General features: G+C 36.9%; 1 protein-coding gene across 4 annotated transcripts in view; it reads right to left on the reverse strand.

Moving 5' to 3' along the window:
- The window catches only part of LOC141436379 (WD repeat-containing protein 47), a 111,220-nt gene that overhangs the window by 20,053 nt on the left and 70,961 nt on the right, over window positions 1-20,206 (reverse strand). For all 4 annotated transcript variants that reach the window (XM_074099329.1, XM_074099337.1, XM_074099344.1 and 1 more), the window contains one exon: window positions 15,430-15,607. In XM_074099329.1, the coding sequence (XP_073955430.1) occupies window positions 15,430-15,607 (178 nt within the window). The remainder of the gene's footprint in view (window positions 1-15,429; window positions 15,608-20,206) is intronic.

Raw genomic sequence — 20,206 nt, forward strand, 5'->3', positions numbered from 1 at the left:
ACGGCGACTAAAGGAAACTTCGGAAACGTAAATGTTTCACCACCGCACATCATCGATTTAGAATACCAAATCGATGCCGGTCATTCATAAATTTTACGTGACAGTATCTTTGTGATACCGTCTTTGTTTGTTCTGTCCGAATAAACAGAGACGGCAAACAGGCCCTACGAATTGGCGAATAATGTTGCAGTAATTTGATGAATTAGTTTCATGAACACCCGAAATACCTTTTATAACATAGATAGTTATGTTGTGTCATTAATTATCCCTATGGTATCGTGATGTATGCGAACTTATCCGACAAAATACAATGGAAAACCATTATTCACTAGATACCACGACTTTTCCATTGTTATGCGCCCATAATAAGTACAAACTGCGTAAGTAGTTTATGAGCTGAGTAAATTGGTGTAGGTACAGTCGTGGAATGAAAAGGTTGACCACCTTAAGGTCTGTTTTTGCTTGCTCAGTATAACTGCTTTATCAACCGAGTAGGACATAATTCCGTCATAATGTCATTCAAAAAGGTAACAGGTGCTTGCAATGTGTAAACTAATTTATTTGAAAACAGGTCAACTTTTTCGTTCCCCCACTGTACCTAAATTGTCCCACGAAGTTTATTTACATAACTTAGAAGTGTAAAATTTAAACAGTTATTTTTTCTCAATATCAAGTGTTCATGAAAACTATAAACAAACTGATTTACAAAAGTTAAAGACGTACGTATAATGTAATTAAATGATTTTTTTTTTCATAAGGCGAAACAAAACAATCATAGATAAAACCAACTTCGCGTGTGGTGCGTTGCATTTACAGAATATAAAATCCATCAAAAACAGACTAGCGAGACTTAGCTTTTTTTCATATCGTAGAACAATAGTTAACGAAAAAATTACTACCTAGAGAATTCACGAAAGCATTAAAACAGTAAGCATTTATTCATTTATATTCGACTACGGCTATTTGTACTATTATTTACTCTGTGCTACAGCGAAGAAAAAGGATGGGTTATGGTTATGAATATCATATTACACTAGCGGAATACACGTAAGTCTGCTGTTTCACCGTAGTTGCAAACGATTTGTTGTTTTGTTCCGAGCGAAGCAGTCACTAAATAATGTATTTATTTACTATAGACACTCATCAAAAGTGCGTGGATATTATTAGTTTTAGACAGTTTTAAACATTTTAATATAGGCATATTACTGTTTAGTCAAAACATCAAATTTGTCTAGGGATATTGAATAGGTCCCAATCCGTACTGGGCCCGCGAGGGAATTACGGCCCAAGCGCTCTCATTCTGAGAGGAGGCCTGTGCCCAGCAGTGGGAAATATATAGGCTGGGATGATAATGATGATGATGATGAACGAGTATACCTAGTCGTACCAGACTATTTTGATCTGTGTAGCTTATTATTTTCACAAAGCTGTTTATCAGCTTTTTGACTTATTTACCATGATTTACCATGATTTACCATGATCCACGAGAAACAAACAGAATTGAACTGACTTCTGTTTTATTTTATTTAAACTTTCGAACACGCACCAATTTAATTGATCCGAATTCCTAGTCTGCTAGTTGAACTGAACGAGATGGGACCGTTTACAGTGTCCATTCCATTGCGACGTGTAATTTATTCCCGGACTAAATACACGAGGGATATTTGTATTCAAATGTCAGCTTTTCAACCGACAAAAAAACGGAGGAGGTTCTCATGTCGACTTATTAGTAGTCGGCGTATATATATATATATATATATTTTTTTTTTTTTATGTATGATCGATTTTACCGAGTGTCCGATTTAGATGATTCCTTTTTTATAGGAAAGCGTATACCCCGAGAGTGGTCCCATTTAAATTTGGAAAAAATATTCCTACCCTAAGGGTTTGTTCAGTCACTGATGGTACTAGACATAACTTTTTACAGAGTAGTTTGATTTTCATAATTCTTTTTTTATTGGATAGGGTTTACCTTGAAGTTGGTACTATATAAATTTGGAACAAAAATACCCAAGGCTGATGAAAGCTTTGTCAAAAAATGGAAAGTTGTCCTTAATTTAGGTACCAGTTTGAAGTCGGTGCCTCAGCACGAGCCAGGAGAAGTGATAGAAGCCCATCAGGTAGACCACTATAGATTAAGGTCAAACAAAAAGGTATTATTTGGGTTTATTCGTAAAACCGTTTTGAAGGGTTAAATTACATGTCTGTCACATGGTACTAGACATACAGTTTTGGTTCATTGATTTTCATCAAAAAGTTTGAAAGTCTGTACTTGTTTATACTATGGACTGATGAATTGAAGTAACGGTATCAAAACGATTTCACTGTCCTGAACATAGGTACCTCCAGTTAAAGAAAATGGGGGATGAAAAGGCTGGATGAAATTTGGTATAATTCATAAGAACTAATACTAAGAACTGGCTACAGTGCGGAACAATTAACAATATAATTAAAATAAAAACAAAAAAATGCTTAGTGCAAAATGACCCTAAACTGAAATACTCAATATTTACAAGTCAATTCAATTAAGGACTGTCAAGTGCGTCATAGAATAATCGTGAGATAGACGTATGCAGTGACAAGTCCGCACTGTTTTCGTGAATTGTCAAATCAGTTAAATATACAACTTACGATCTATGCCAGTCAGACAAGGTTTGTTGTTGCAGTCTGGATACATATTTATGAATCAAACGGCGTATACAATATTTGCCAAATTGGTGTGGTTATATGTATATGGAACCCATTCATGTATACTTATTTTTGCCTACGAGGTGGATACATTTAAATGGAATTTATTTAAGTATGCAACTTTCTGAAGCATTTTGTGATTACATAATACTGAAACAGTTTAATGAATACAATTTTTTGGTGTTAGTAATAGATACATATTTATGATGAAAATGTGTGGCTACATATTTTTCGTATACATACTTTTAGACTTGACTGTACTAGACATAACTTTTTACAGAGTAGTTTGATTTTCATAATTCTTTCTTCTTTCATTCATGTGATTAATGTCTTATTTTGACAAAATCACGCGTCTTCGTGGATAGCACTAGGTATATCTATGCGAAAGTTTGTATGTTACTTTACGCTAAAACGGCTAGAATTTGTTAGAGTGCGCTTGCTCGTTTCCTCCGTCTCATAATAAAAAAAAATGTAGATAGCTGGACGTCTAAAACAACTAAAACATAGGTAGGATACTTTTTATCCACTAGATGGACTGACGACATTGTGAGAGTTGCGGGCAACCGGTGGATACAAGTGGCGAGTTGTCGTTCACTGTAGCGTTCTAAGAGGGAGGCCTTTGTTCAGCAGTGGACGTCTTCCGTCTGATGATGATGACGATACCTTTTATTCTAACACTAGCGTTTACCCGCGGCTTTGCACGCGTAAATCATTAGATACAGCAGTTGAATTGAAATTCCGGGATTTTACTAAATTCAGGTGGGAATTCCCTAAAATTACATCGTGGTTTTCATTAACGTTAAATTAAAAGACCCATGCCAAATTTCATGACTCTAAACCCAGCGGTTGTTAATTCGAGATTTTATCCCTATCCAGTGGGAGTATCGGGATAAAAAGTAGCCTATGTGTTATTTCAGATTTTCAGCTATCTACATACCAAATTTCTAAAATCCACTTCCACTTCAATGCACATTTCAATTTCCAAATTACTCTAAGCCCAGCGGTTATTAGTTCGAGATTTTATCCTTATACCGTGGGAACATCGGGATCAAAAGTAGCCTATGTGTTATTCCAGACGTCCTGCTACCTACATACCAAATTTCATGATTCTAAGCCAAGCGATAGTTATTTAGAGATTTTATCCCTATCCCGTGGGATATACTTAGTTAGTCTAAGTTTCATGATGAATTGGTCATTACTGTAATGTCATGTAAACGTTTTTATCAATAAATAAATAAATAAAAAGTATCCTATGTTTTAATCCAAGTTATAAACTAACTTTTTGACAAATTTCATCCAAATCCGTCCAGCCGTTTCAGCGTGAAGAAGTAACAAACATACTACTCACTCACAAACTTTCACATTTATAATATTAATAGGATAACAGCTTAATCGAGATAAAATTGCTGTTTTGTTGTAATTTTAGAGTATGCATGATATTTTGCGCTGGTGTTTTTTATGCAACGTTAATGAAATACAAGATGTCAAGGTATCGTTTCTAAGAAATTCCAAGGTAATATTTGCGAAATCCCGAAACTTTAATTCGATTACAAAACGGGTTTACGCATGCGAAACCGTGGGTAAGAGCTAGTGACATAAAAATACTTTGTTAGTTTGTTTGCGTGTTTGCTCGTTTAGGTAGGTAAGTTACTCCATCTCTGGAACTGCTGAACCGATTTAGAAAAAAAAAAAAAATGTTATCCCGGGAAAGTGCAAAGTTCCCTCGGGACGCGGAAAGAGTTGCAAGAATGTAGCTAAGTAGATATAATTTATACTGATTGGCCGCATAACGTACTAGCTGGCATGTTGCTTAATCTCGTGATAGAATACGATTACATTAATTACTGGAGTTTATCGAGCATGGACGTAGTTAGTTCATAGTTAAACCACGGAGCGCAGTCTTAAGCAGACAGAACTGTAATTGTGCAAATGGTTTCGCCAAAGTTTGCGGTCAACTGGACTGTATTGATGTCAAGTGTCCCGTGATATTTATTTCATTTATTTATTTTAACTGTAGTTAATAAATTAATTTACCTTCCCTATTTAGAATGATACTTCGAGTTTCAACCGAGCACGAAAGTTACAATGCAGCACATGAGATGGTGATACAAATCTGTTCCCTCACGAAGGCGCGCTCCCCCCCTCGACATTTTATAATTGTAGTTTTAAACGTATTCGTCGTACGACAAGTCTATGTTTGCGTAGCTCGAACGTGTCGTCAGTCGCAAGCGTACCGTCAGTCACGCACACTGAGACTAAGACAACGTTTAAGTACGAAGTTTACGCAATAACAAGAAATACTAAAAACCGAATAAAATAAATATTTATTTTCGGAACGATATAATAAAATCCCATATAATAAAAAATAACAATAAAACCTTTTATACTTGATTTTTTTTAGTTATGGCTTGAATTGTGCGAAGAAGATATCGCCGTCTTATGTGCTGCATTGTAATTATTAATAGTCTTCGGTTGAAACCCTAAGAATTTTAGGCAAGCGTGCTCCGGCTCAGTCCACATCTTCGCTTACCATCAGGCGTGATTGTGGTCAAGCGCGAGCCTATTTCTGTGTAAAAAAAATTTGATCTTCACAAGGTAAGATGTTTCTTCAATTCTTAATTAGAACTTGGTATTTTGATACCAGTGTCTCTCAAAGCCATTTCATTTGGCCAAATTAACTTCATAAGTGCGAGAGTTAAAAGTTGTGTTAAACTCGAAACTTTGCTTCATAATAGGTAACATGCAACTGCATCGGTATGCTTTGAAAACTTAAATGTTAACACTCGTCCACGCTTACGCACTTCTACGCCGTTAACAATAGAGTCGTGTTCAGATATTTTTGATCAAACTTTTGCTCACAAGTTTATGAACTCGACTGTACGAGTAAATTTTATAAACTAATCTTGAAAGGGTAGCGAGCTAGCTGCTCAATGGTTCATGTATAAATACATCATTCTTCGATGGTCGTGGTGGCGTGAGAGATAGTGGCAAAACTGTCTGCACCTCGGATCGCCTCGAGACAGTCGCGGTATTAAACGCGAGCAGCCAATGACCTACGTAAGCATCGCGGCGAACAAATGCAGATCTCGCAGAATGCATTTTGTTCCTCGATCACTACTGTTTGAAGAGTGACGTAAGAGGTTGCATCACGCGACAGATCGTCACTACTTTAAAAAAATCTCGTATCTAAACTCAATATGTCAACAAAATTTCACCTTGACACAATGATCATAAAGTTCACTCTGAAAAATTATCTGTTTTAAAGTACGAGTTTTGTTTAAAGTAGTGACGAGATCTCAGATTCAATGGTTTCTTTTAAATTAGTTTACGCCTGCCCCCGGGAAAAAAAGGCTGGATCCCTAATCATTCATACCCATTCTAAGTGCACATTTATGATCATCACGGAATATGTCTGTCAAATTTTAGGTATCTAGATCTAGTTGGCTTAGTGGTTTTGTGTTGTCTGTCAGTCAGTCACGGCACTGTTTTATAGGTATGTAGATAGGTTTAAGGTTTAAGGGGATTTTAATTTAAGGGAATTCAGGTCAAATGACCATGTTCTCTGTAAATAAATAAATTATCATTATCATCATTAATGAAGTTAATTTCTCCAAGACACAAGTGGCCTAATTCTTACTGCTCAAAACATAATCCATTATTCCATAATTTATTTTCGAATACCTTCATTATTTTAAAAAATGTGTGTTTAGCTAAGTCAGTAATTCCACTTGATTTCTAACTGTACACTCATAATTTGTATTTTTCAGTGTTGCTTCGACGTTTTTAGAAGAAAATCAGGCTGACAGCAAAACGGCCAGTATTAAATTATCTAAATAAGGAGTGGTCCAGAAAAAAAGTAGCAGTTTTTTTTAATTAATTTTAATGACTTTATGGAATACAAACAATTGACTGTCTGGCATATGAGCATTCTAGTCGTGATATTATAGTATACATTATTAAATATATGGGCCAATCAATTTTTTTACCGACACTAATCTGTCCGCGACATTTTTCAAACAATTGCAGATTTTTGTAAGTAAACATGTTTTTTCTGTAATTTAATAGATGGTGTACATGTATACATGCCATCCTACGTAAGTTCAACCTATTAAAGCGTGAAATATCTTGTTGGAAGTACGATTTTTTGGTAACGCTAGAGACAATTTTGGTAACGCAGGAGACGCCAAAAGTGTCGGTAAAATAGTTGATTGACCCATATATCTTAATAAATAAAATATCGCTGTCTAAAGTTGCTCGTCGTAAGTTAATTTTGAACAATTACCTAGAAAATTGTCACTGGAGTCAAGATACGGTCGCCGTACATTTAAACCCAGATCCAGAATAGATAAGGTGTTGCGGACTTACAGAGAGAGACTGACTGTTGAAAGGAAAGTGGGTTCCGGACGTGAAAAAGGATTACAGGATAAAAACTGGCGAATAAGATCAAGGCTGCTTGCAGAACTAATCCTAACATGTCCGAACGAAAATTAGCCGACAAGTTGAATACCGGCAAGTTTACGGTCCAGCGGGTTAAGGAGTGTGCTGGGCTATCGTACAAGGTCCAGAAAGTACCAAATCGAAATCCCGAAAAACAGAACAACCAGGACACGCCAAGAAATTATATACAACTTGTTCACAAAATTTTACTGCTGCGTTAATGGACGAATAAACATATGTGGTGGCTGATTTTAATCAGATTCCTCGGCAAGAATATTTTGTTGCTAACAATAAGGACAATGTCAAAGAAAAATACAAACACAAAATGGTCAGCAAATATTCACAAAAATATATGATTTGGCAGCCTATCTGCACATGTGGACTAAAAAGTGAGGAGTTCATACGAACGGGAATAATAAATGGCGATATTTACGTAAAGGAGCATCTTCAGAAACGTTTATGTCCAGCACTGGACGTCTTTCGGCTGACATGATGATGGTGATTATGGAAATTGCAGCCATTATGGAAAAATAGCCAATAAGTTTTTTTCGGACCATTATGTGCACATTGTACCAAAACAGGCACACCCACCCAACTGTCCTGAACTTAGCGCAATTGAACGTTACTGGGCTCAAATGAAGAGGCATTTAAAGAACACTAAAACTAAAGCCGAAAATATTCAAGACTTCACAAAAAAATGGAGAAAACAGGCCGAAGAGATGGACAAAACCCATGTTCAAACTCGAAGACGATGAAAGCTAAAGTACAAAAATTCTTAATTCTAATTAAATTCTTAGCTATTATTAATTAGATCATTATTGTTACATTTACAATAAAAAATATCAAAACAATTTGCTTGTCTTTCGTATTTGTATTAAAATGATCTGCTACTTTTTTCTGGACCACTTCTTAGTATGCAACCTCGCTAAAACATTTAGTTGGCACATGTTGAATTCGTAACTTTTACATTAGGCGGGCATATTAAAAAAGGGGTTTACAAATACAAACACAATCTGATTTAAAACATAGTGTTATCGATTCTACTCTCGATTCTAAACCAACTACTTTCTGGTTTTCAGTTACTTAATAAACACCTAGTATGTAAGAAAAAAAAAAATTTTTTTTTTTCGAAATTTTAGTTCATATTGTCAATGAACTGAGCCTTTTCCAGGCATGTGCGAATATCGACCATATAAATGTCTACAAATATTCGGCTGTGCTAAATTTACAATACGAGAAACAAAATCAATTGAATTCGTTAAAAATATTATTCTCTTTTAAATTATACTGTCACAGGTAAACAATATATAAAACTATGATTCATTTTGTATTAGCGTGTCTAAATTGATGGGGCCTGGAAAAATGTTAAAGGCAATCAATAAAAAGACTGTATACATAAGAAATCAAAACGCTACTACCTATATGCATTATAATAATTAGAGCGGGTTCTGGAGGGAGTTGTGTATGCAAAATTATAGGACCGCATTCTGTGAATAGTTTTGAACTCAGAAAAGCTTGCAAATTATGATTCTGAATGTTGCCAGGAGGTCCGGTAGTCCTTTTTTTTTATACCTGAACCCCTAAGACATCATGTAAATGGACTGAAAAAATGTTTTGAAACCATTTTAATAATTATTTTCCTGACTTTATCCCATGTTTACAAGCTTTCATTTAACTGCAATGTCTGTATGTACAAATGTGCGGGTCAAATCTTGCAAGTTGAATATGACCCACTTCCAGTAGCCGGATTGACTTGAAATTTGGCATAAAAATCTGATGACAATACAATAATCGGATAGTGACACCCTGGTGGTCCAACTAGGATCGTCTGTGAAGGACGGGAACTGTTCAACGGTTAATGGCATCGACTTGAAATTTGGCGCCGGAAATGTAGTTTAGATGACGGTAAAAGTACAATCAACAAAAAGTACAGTCAGCAAAGAGGCTTTTCTGAGTTCAAAACTAGGTATTCACAGAATGCTGTCCCCTAATTTTGCATACGCAACTTCCGTTTGCGCCTGCTCTAAATGATGTCAGACTCAAACTTGAGTAACTACTCGGCATCGCGTCGCAAGCGTGGCGTGAATCAACTTATTCAACGTATTGCTATCAAAACTCAAACATAAGCATGGTTCATTTATCTGTAAGAGTACAAAGGAGTTTGGCGACGCAAAGGGTTAAAGTGACATTTCATTTGAAAAGTTTCCTCACAAAGTATACAGCAGGGCTACTACGAAACTCGACACTCGAAGTTCGTGTCGTGTGGTCTCGCTCTCGTATTAAATAGTGTAAGTGTCAGAGGGACCGCAAGACACGAACTTCGAGTTTCGAGTTTCGTAGTAGCCCTGCTGGCTATAGGGGAGGTGGGGGCTGCAAGTGCCGATTTTCCAATAACATGGAATTTCATTATGAAAATGATAGGATGCATTTTTGATATGTGGAAATATCAAAGAGTTGTCTATCGGTTTTTGTAATATTATAGTGATTTGGGCCAATATCTCAGTAGTTATTTTTTTACAGATTTTTTTTTGTCAAATTTCGGAGTGGAACTTTCAGCCCCGCTTTGGGGCGAGTTGTTCCACCCGTGAGGCAAATTGTTCCGCTTAGATTATGAAAATATAACGTGAGAATAAAACGGGTTTTCGTTAATAAAACAATCATTAAACGGATTTATAATATGTTTTATATTATAATTTCTCTCAAATGCATAACTGAAATTTAAAAATAACAAAAAAACCTGAAAACCTCCAAATAACCATCTCTTTTAAATTTTAAGTCATATTTGACATTCATCAGGTTAAAAATCTTGTAAGATACATAACTAACTTTAAAAAAATAACATAACTGGTAATCTTCAGATAAACTTTTTATCAAATTAACTAACAATTGAAATCTATCAACTTACAAGGACAGATTTATGATATGTTATGTATTACTGTCAGATTTATAACTGAACTTTAAAAACAACAAAAAAACACTGGAAACCTCCAAATAACCATTTCTTTTAACTTTTAAGACATATTTGACATTCATCAAGTTAGAAATCTTATAAGATACAAAACTAACTTTAAAAAAATAACATAACTGGTAATCTGCAGATAAACAAATCTGCAAATAAATCCAGTGAACCAGTCAGCACCAGCTTCACGTTTCTTGTGCCACGAAGGGGGAATATTGTTCAAATTAAAATTTACAGCACATTCATATGCGAGTTTTCGCACCTCTCCTGGCAGCAAGCCGAAGTATATTGAGGAACACCTTAAAATGTAGTCCACTAGCTGTTTCTCCTGTTCCACAGTAAATACTGTCCTGCATTTATATCCTGTAGTAGGATCCTTACCGGCTTTCAATTTATTAACAAATCGACGTAGCGTCATGTGGCAAATATATACAGTTCTCTGGCAAGTGTTTTTACTTTTTGCCTCATTAATGACAGCATTTGCAGCTTGACGCAGTAATGTTTCGGAGGTTTTCCCTCTATCTGACTTTCGTTTGTAGGTACGCATCCTAAAAATAAATAAAAATGGTCTTAAAAATTATAGGTAGGTAACATTGAAGGTTCGTTGGGGTAAGTTGTTCCGCGGAACAAGTAGCCCCTCCGGGAGGGAACATCCAACCCCAAATTTCATTTTTTACAAATACTGCCAAACCACCAATTCAATAGAATGAATAAAAAAAAACACTTGAACTACAAGACACATTACTAATGTCACTACAAAATAAGAAAGTTACATGTAAATCGGGCCATAATTAACAAAAATAGACCAAAAAGTTTAAACACGAAAAAATTTACTCACGTGGTGTTTTACGAGCTCGGTCCACACCGCCACTTAGCCACCGGCGCTGGAGTAACTAAGATGGGCGCCGGCGCGGCGCGTCACCTGATGCTCAAACGGCACACTTCACACGTATCGCTATCTCTTTTCTTTACAAAGTTATTGCCATCGGAACAACTTACCCCGGGAACTTGCAGCCCCGTCCTCCCCTACGGCAAACTTCGTAAACAAAGGGAGCGTCGAGTGAATGTTTATGTCTTGATCGTATGAATCTGATCAGATGCAGCCAAAATACGCGAAGAATTATATTGTAGCTACAATTTGCTTCATCGCGGCAACTAAAGGTATGTTCGTTCAAGAAAAATGAACGCGATACCATTATTCGGTAGTAATGCAAGCACAAATTCATTACATATGTAAATTATGTTTCAACAGTGTTGTGAAATAAAAGAAGCGATTTCCCTTTCAAAATAAAACGGGAACGAAAAGGAAAAACCGGGTAACAATCCTGCACGTCCAGTAATGGTAAGTTAAACAAAGTGCTTGTCGTGAGGGCCAACATAATGTATTGCCACTCCGACCATCCTTACATAAAGGGCGTCGCATAATGCCTCAGGGCGATATTACCTGGCCATTTTCAAGTGTCCACTACACGCTTTTAGTTCGAACAGGCTCTTGATTATTCGGTTTCTAAGAAGTTAAGTTAAGTTGGAATTATAGACGAGCGCTTTGGGAATGATCTGTAGATAACCCGCATTTCCGTATTAACTAGTAATGTTAATATTAATATTGCATAATACACTCATACTTTCATCTACCGGTGGATGCAAATGGCTTCCGGTTGATGATGACACCCATACTTAAACAGTTTTACATTGAGAACTTCATCAACATAGTTATTGACTGACTGACTGTTGACATTCTACTGTAAGGAAAAATATATACCTAATTTTATGAATATACTAGCTTTTGCCGGCGGCTTCGCCCGCGTGGAATTCGGTTGCCGCGAGCTGTTTCCTCGGGAACTGTGCATTTTTTCGGGATAGAAAGTAGCCTATGTCACTCTCTGGCCCATACTCTATCTCTATGCCAAAATCACGTCGAACCGTTCGCTCCATTTCGACGTGAAAGACGGACAAACACACAAACACACACACTTTCGCATTTATAATATTAGTATGGATACCTATCTCATAAAAAGTTTACTTAGAATGTTTGCGTGTCTATCAAAAATACCGCTAACCCTGAAAGGTTGGCTAAGGAAAATTTATGACGAAGACGAACATCTGATGTTGTAGATGGTGCCTTTTCGGCGAAATATGTTTCGCCAAATTTCACTTAGCAACCAACCTTTCGCCAAAGTTTCATTTGGCAAACTAATATTTGGCATAACTTTACTACACATTTTTTTTATTTCGCAACATTTTTACATTGCAAAATTTTACTTCATCACACATTTATGTGGCAAATAATTATGTAGCAAATGATTGGCTTAGGCAAATAACAAATTGTCAAATAACATTTGGGCAATTTTTTACATTGCAAAGTTATACTTCAGTTTGATTTGTGCGAGCGAGCGAAGCGAGCGAGCAAGACGGTTCGGAACAGAAGCTACTTGGATAGTTTAGGTTCAGAAGGCTAAGGCTAACATCGAAGGCTAAGTCGGGAGCTACGCTCCGCTTCGCTCCCGACTTAGCCTTCGATGTTAGGTTTTTTTTTATAGCAGCCAGGATAAATGACACTAACTTAAGGTATGCCAATCAATACATTTGACGAAAACATAAATGACATCTTAAAAAAATTCCAGGTCATAATTTGCATAATAATAATTTATCGAATCATTAGTTGGGAAATGATATCAGTGCGAAACGTTGAGTTGGGAAATAACATTTCGCCTAAATAAAAATATGGGATAAATAGTTTGGGAGTTAATAATTTGCTAAATAATTTTCGCCGATACATTAGTAAACCGTTGTAGATATACTTATACGTAGGTACCTGTATTTCCATTCTTCAGACGTTCTATCCATTAGTATATGAAAGTAGACAACTTCACCGTGACCTTACTTACAAAATGATACCAAAATAATTGACTCGGAGAGACTCGTTCACATGTTATAAATTAAATATTATTTATACTTACTTACGTCCACTTGCAGGCTTTTTAATCTAGGTTTAAGTGGTCTTAAGTCCTGTCAGATCCATACAAGAACTGTCATTTTAAGTAAAATGAGCTTAAAATTATTCGAGGCATAAATACAACATCGCATCATTCCGAAATGCATCAATAATACACAAAAAGTGATTCAGAGATAAATCACATATGAATTCTGATACGTGTTCGGTCCCAGACGTGTTTGAACGGGTGCGCTAAAACTCGCAGAATTTATTAAGTCTTATTATTGGAAGTCCGAAAATGTTTTTCATACAATTTTACATCATAAATATCATTAGTCATAATTATTATTTGTCACCAATGGTCGCAATCCCGAAGCTCATAATATCAATAATCATATTTAAAAATCTTTTTACTATACTATTAATTGTCATATTTTATTAAGTAGGTAATAAATGTTGTTTATCCGCATTATTCGAATTCTAATGTTAGTAATTCAAAAATCTGTGCATTCGGTTCATATTTGGCCTACGTAAATATGATCATGTTTCTAATTTCCGATCACAGCTCAGGTGGCTCCCCATCCGCTTTCGCCGAAACTCTCACATTCTCCATCTTCTCTACGGCATTCTCTTTAACCCTGCAACTCCTTGCTACCTCAAAGAGCGATTTAGCTATGTTACTTCTGTTCGTTGCTCTCAGAACTTCCTCCTTGCTGTCCCACTTTCAAACTCTAAATTCTATGTTTATTCTTACACTGTCCAGGCCACTCGGTTGTGGAACTCCCTACCGATAGACTTGAGCGCGCAAAGTCCTTGCCTATCTTTAGGTCTATGCTTAGGGAGCATACCTGTCATCTTGCGTATAAATGTTATAGTTAGCTTATTTATGTGTTGTTATGGTATCCATCTACCTATCTTCTGTTTAGATTTGTTGTGTATGTGTATTGTATGTGTTAGTTTTATGTATTCTTGATACAGCTCTGATCTACTGTAAATTGCACCACCTGCTAAAATGTATTCCTTATTTCTGTCCATTGTAAAGGTTGCCTGGAAGAGATCGCTCTGAAGCGATAAGGCCGCCTATTGCTTACCTTAGAAAATCTCTATGTATATACTTGTTTTCTCTGTACTGTTTACTGTATTGGTGTGCAATAAAGAGTTATTGTATTGTATTGTATTGTATTGTAATTATACTTATTTTTTGTATTAGGTACTATTTATTATTTATAACTTTTTAATAACAAGTGTAACAAGTGTGGCTGCAAAAGTAATCTTGAATAAGATAAGATGGGTAATATCGATATCTTTCTAATCAGGATGAAGGTTCAACGGTATAGTGTTGGATTGCAATCTGGCGGTCTTGAGTTCAAATCTAGGTCCGAGGCAACTTAGTCTTTATTATTAGGTATTATTTTTTTATTTAACCAAAAACAAACCAAATTTGAATTTAACCAAAAGAAAAAACTCTATGCAAAGCTTAGTCGCGGCCCAGGTATTTGACTAATATGTAAATAAAATAGGTACTGACTCGGGCGTTATGCCCTCCTTCCACCACTAACGGAGATTATTCCGCAAAGATTTTCGATTAACTTACTACAATCAACTTTACAGAAGTTCGGAGGAAGTATTTCCATGCAGTCGACCACTGTAAGTGAAACTGAATATGATAGGGTACGAAAAATCTTATCATGCTCAACAATGACCCATACGGCCCATATCATCATTAGGTACGAAATAGGAACAGCCCCTAATAAACATCTCGATACAAAAGCATCTTGATCCTGAAACAACTTCGTATTCTTGCGTTATTTCAAATCGATCAGACATAACAGAGTAAGGATAAAGCACGTAAAAATGTTAGCACACGTCCCCGCATATTTTCATCGAAATTGCATTCCAAATAACTTTGCTTCAATGCCATATTCCTGTTTACAATAACAGAAACAATAAGCGATAGAGGGCACTATACATCTGGTTTACGTAATATGAGTGCAGACCTTGCAACGCTAAACAGAACTGTATAATGTAGTAATACAATAAAGAAATAAACTTTGTTTCTGTGTTTCATTGTAAGGGGGATAATCTCTGGGACTAAAAATGCATCCGTTCTAAAAACGGAATCACATAATAAGTAGACTAACTTTATCCCGGCAAAATGTATCTATAATTACCGCGGCACGCAGAAGTTTCCAGCAACAACTAGAGTAGATAGCATTAGTTGACATTTTTGCTCAGTAAGGTTTGAAACTGACCTTCATAATATATCTGCGTTTTCACATACAGATGGATTTTGCACGTAACTAAGTTTAAAAAAGGACAATCCACTCGAGCTACACAAAATTATATCCAAGTAGAGATTTCTAAAAAAGAAATGGGTTTCATATCATGTGGGAATTCTGGATGAGCTTACCTCTTGTCCTTCTAAATTGCAAGCATGGCTGTTGAACCGCATGAGTTTGACTGTCTTATCGTTGGAACCGGTTGCCAAAAGGTCACCGGCAGGGCTCCATGCAAGGCAGTAGATGCTGCCCTTGTGGTGCTTCGTACGTTTGAGCAACACCGTTGGAGCTGATGGGGCACTGTTGTCCCTGACAAAAGGAAAAGACAATGTTATATCAGAATGCACATAAGTTAGTCAGATACGGTGGAGTTATAGTCACAGTTTTAGGAAGGTGGGTGGGGAATCAGGCGATTGACACAGGATTAAAATAATTTCAGCTTCTGCAGGGATTCGTTTGTAGATTAGCTGAAAGAGATCCCTATTGCTCTCCTCTTTATGTGTATTTGTATATCTGTTTACTTAGTTTACATTACATAAAGTTCGCTCGCACGGTTTAGAGCTGGTTCCCACTTGTCGGATGTCGGGCCCGGATTTTAATCGGATGTTCCAGTTGCAGAACATTTTATACGAAGCTATTCACACTTTTCCAACACGATTTTCTATAGAAATGACCGACATCCGACACGAAACGGATCTGACACCCGACAAGTGGGAACAGGGGTTAGGGTCAAGAAAATAAATCATTAACCTTGGTTTAGGGAGGACAGTTCCATACATTATGACACTATTTAACTTTGAGCTAGCACTTAGTTTACAGTTATAATAGTCCGTCTCAGTGTGAAAAGAAAGGGATCTAAAAATATCAAATTTGGTGTGACGTAATTTATAGATAGGATAGTAGACATGAAGCCTGGTCGTAGATTAGTGAACAGTTTAGACAGTGGACGGTTTCATACGCCACAGGCCGGCAAAAAATCGACATGTAAAAGGATCCTTTATGACCTAATTGTAAAATGAACGTTTAATATTTTTTTTATTTCAGTCAAGACGGCGTCGCAGCGCTGCGTGCATTAGACTAGGACCATTTCCACGTGTTACTACAACTGTTACTGCATCGAGCGCCGAGCCTCGCCCAAGCGCAGTTGCACAAACTGTGCAACTGACTGGAAGCTTTCTCGCCCGGACTGCCGGTGGATAAAAAAAAACCGTGATATATGCCACATAAGCTTACTAGGTCAAGCGATACAGAGATGCCTAGAGTTGATAAGTTAGCTGCGATCAGGGAAACTATATTCAGTGTTTATATTGTAAAGCCTTACGGCTATGTAGATATCTAAAAACCTGCTCAATCAAGGCGCTTTGTTAGCCCAGCGAGCTATCCCAATTTTCATCAATATTACCGCTAACTTTAAAAGTACCGATAAGACAAAGACTACTGTAGACGACGCGATGTTTATGTAAATGTTTGTTAAAATGTTACTAGATTAAGTAAATTTAAAAAAAATATATTGTCATGAGACGATGAATTTGTTGTTTGTCACGCCATAGATGGCTTCCTCTTTTATTAATAAATATAATAAAAAATTTGGTGGGTATGCGCAGGCTAAAAACGACACATTGTCGGTACTTGAGTATATGTAGACGATTTTCGCGAACGCTAAGCTGCAACTGCTCACACGCACAAAGTGTTTTCCATTTTTTTACGTATTTACGAGTTTTATTTGACCCATCACCTACAAACTACTTTCAATTAACCAATGGAAGAAAAACAAATTGGGAAAGCAAAACCTACATCCGGAGAAATAAATTAGACTCGAGTAATAAAGTTACAGATAATCCTCTCCGTTACTATTCTTGCGGGCCACAATCATTCGTCTTAATAGAAGTGTTAATTGCTATTCCTTGTGTGATATTGCAAGTCCTTGATAACTACGTACGCCTACGAAGGGCAAAGTCCGCTTGATCGTGCGTCGTTATTCATTCCACATCATTGCTTGGGGCAATGAGGGGACACTAGATAATAAATATACTACATATTTATTGTGTCCTAAAATTCATCATCATCATCATCACCATCGTCATATCAGCCGTAGGACCGCTGTTAGACATAGGCCTGCCACATGTCATAAAATTAATCATGAATTGGCTTTTAATTTTGGTTAACAAACGTTACCATACATTAGCCAATGTTCAGTGTACTGTGGAGTGGCGACTGTAACTTGGTTTGAGCTAGGTATAGGGGTCTACGCGCGTGACTTTAAATTTCATTAAATAAAAAGGATATTTCTTCAATATCTTGTTTTATTGTAGTTGTAATAATATTTTTACAGAGATAGGTCCAGCCGCTCAGGCTGTCGGGAGCAATCTGTGCTGTGTATACCGCAATGTATACCGCTGTCAATCGTATTTTAAAATCAAATTCTAGAATCATACAATATAAAAATACTATCATTGTACGTAATAAAGTCAATCTAGCGTGCCAGGTGGTCAGTTTTACCACCTGCCAGCGGTATACAGCCTAGTCCCTACATTACCTACACCAACAAAGGGGTGACTTCATCTTGAATTAAAAATTCCGCTGTAAAGCCTTTCCAGTTTGGTTTAGACTAACTAACCCTACCATCTGCTGAAATATTCCTGATTAAGTAAAATCACGTCTGTGTGTGACACAGTGTATGCCCGGCTACACTTTAAAACGCACCGACAGCGGTGGCGGAGCGGCGCGGCGCGACGCGTTGACAGTACCGGTTGTAATATTCCAGCTAACGAAAGAGTCCGCATAATATTGCGCGGGCAATAAGTGTGGCGCAGTATTCTATGCGGACGCCTTCGTGATAGCTCGAATAGCACCGCTCCGCCAACGCTGTCACTGCGTTTCAGAAAAGAGGCCTTATTGTGAAATAGGATAGAAATGCCGACTAAAATCACACCATTTTATTCGTACCTTTCTATTAATCCTTATCTAAATACATCATTTCATATTCAAGCCTGTTTCAATACATGTAAATTACTTTTTGAATTATTCAAATAGGACGTTCCATTCAAAAGAACAACGAATGTAAAAATATCAATCTAACCAAAAAATGCATTTACATCGACGCGCTCCGGTTTCTCGCGGGTCGGGTGTAGTTTTTGGGAAATGGAGTTGAAAAATGTGTGTGAAGTGCCCTTGATTAGAGACCATTTTAGGGTTCCGTACCCAAAAGCTAAAAACGGGCCCTGTTACTAAGACTGTCCACTGTCCACTGTCGTTAGGAGTAAACACATTTATGCTCTTTGTAACGATGCGAATTAATTATTATGTGTTTTTATATTATTGCCGTTTGATGTTAGTCTATTTGACGATTATGCTTTCAAATGTTATGCGTAATAATTTATGCCTAAAGATGATTGGGTATATCGATTTTTCGGCTAAAAAAAATATGCGTAGCAATATTATGCGATATTGATTTTATGCATTCCAACAGTGAACCGATTAAAACACCATATCTTCACCACGGAACAATTTTAAAAAAACGAAGCAATTTCAGGAAAAACTTATTTGCAACACGTTAACATTAATTAAAGGTTATTTTAATAGTTCAGCAGCAGCGGGAAATTATTTGCATACCTACTTCAATCGCATGATACACAATTCAGTTGGGGCGTATAGAGCAAATTAACAATAACCAATTACTCGTAGCCTTTGATCTCGATGAGTGCTCTGATTTTGTAAAAATACGCGGGTTATTACTGGAGTTAACATGGCGTACTTGTCTTTTGTGTATCCGTTTTTTTCTTTCCCGAGTTGATTACCTGCCTAAAGTTAAGTGGAGCGCTTACTTTGTTGATCAAGTACTTTACCTTCTCCTACAGTACAGCTTTTTGTACATAGGTACTCCGCGAATTCTGTAAAAGGTTAAAAAGTATAATGACGTCACGGTACGGCGTCAGTTTCAATTTAGCAGATACCAAACCATCGGTATAAAAAATACAACCTTTTCCATATCATCAGAGCACGCTAGGAATGATTTATAAAATAGCCAAATTGTATATAATAAAACGTGTAGTTGCTGGAAAAAGGGAGGAGACTTGTGTTAAATATAATTTGGACACCTAAGGAGACGTGGCGCAGGTGTGTTATACACGACAAATTATCTACAGCGAGCTAAAATTTTTTTTTTTTAAATGTCCTTTTAAGTCTACATTATGCCTTACATATCAGAAGGCTAAGTGCATAGTTTATGGTCAGCGAGAAATTAAAAAGTTAAAAAGATTGCAGGCGCGCTAGCTCGACAATAATTTATCGCAAACTCGCAAGCTCGCCCGTTTAATTCTCATACTCAGCCAGCAATTGCCTACTTCCAGGCCACGACAATAATCTACTAATAAGCCACTAGACAGCGTACCAGTTCATACGTTGATGAGTTAATGACCTAACCCAAGTTTCAAGTTAAATTAAAAAGTAACAAAAGATAAGCGCGTTGTTGCAAGTCATCCTGTAGGGCAGGGTTTCTTAAACTTTTTGCAGTCACGGACCTCTTTCACAATTTAAACAATTCCACGGTCCCCTGTCAAAACTTTTTTTTGGGAATATCCTAATAAACATGTTTACAGACTGACCAACTGCGGACCCCTGATACACATGCTACGGACCCCTACTTTAAAAGACCCTGCTGTAGGGCATTAGAGCCGGAATTTAACCAATAGAACCAAACCACTGGCGTGCAAGGTAATGTCGTAGTGATGAACACTTTCACGCTCAGTCCACGGTCTGTTGCACGCTCACGGAGAAGCAAGCACGATTAGTGAGTAGGTAAGCTACTCGCAAATAGACTGTCGAGTAAGTAGGTAAGTGACAAACAAGAGATATAGTCGTGACGACAAACTGCGTAACTGCCAGGCTGCAACATAAACCTGGGACAGC

The sequence above is a fragment of the Choristoneura fumiferana genome, chromosome Z (genome assembly GCF_025370935.1).
Source record: "Choristoneura fumiferana chromosome Z, NRCan_CFum_1, whole genome shotgun sequence".
Lineage (NCBI taxonomy): Eukaryota > Metazoa > Arthropoda > Insecta > Lepidoptera > Tortricidae > Choristoneura > Choristoneura fumiferana.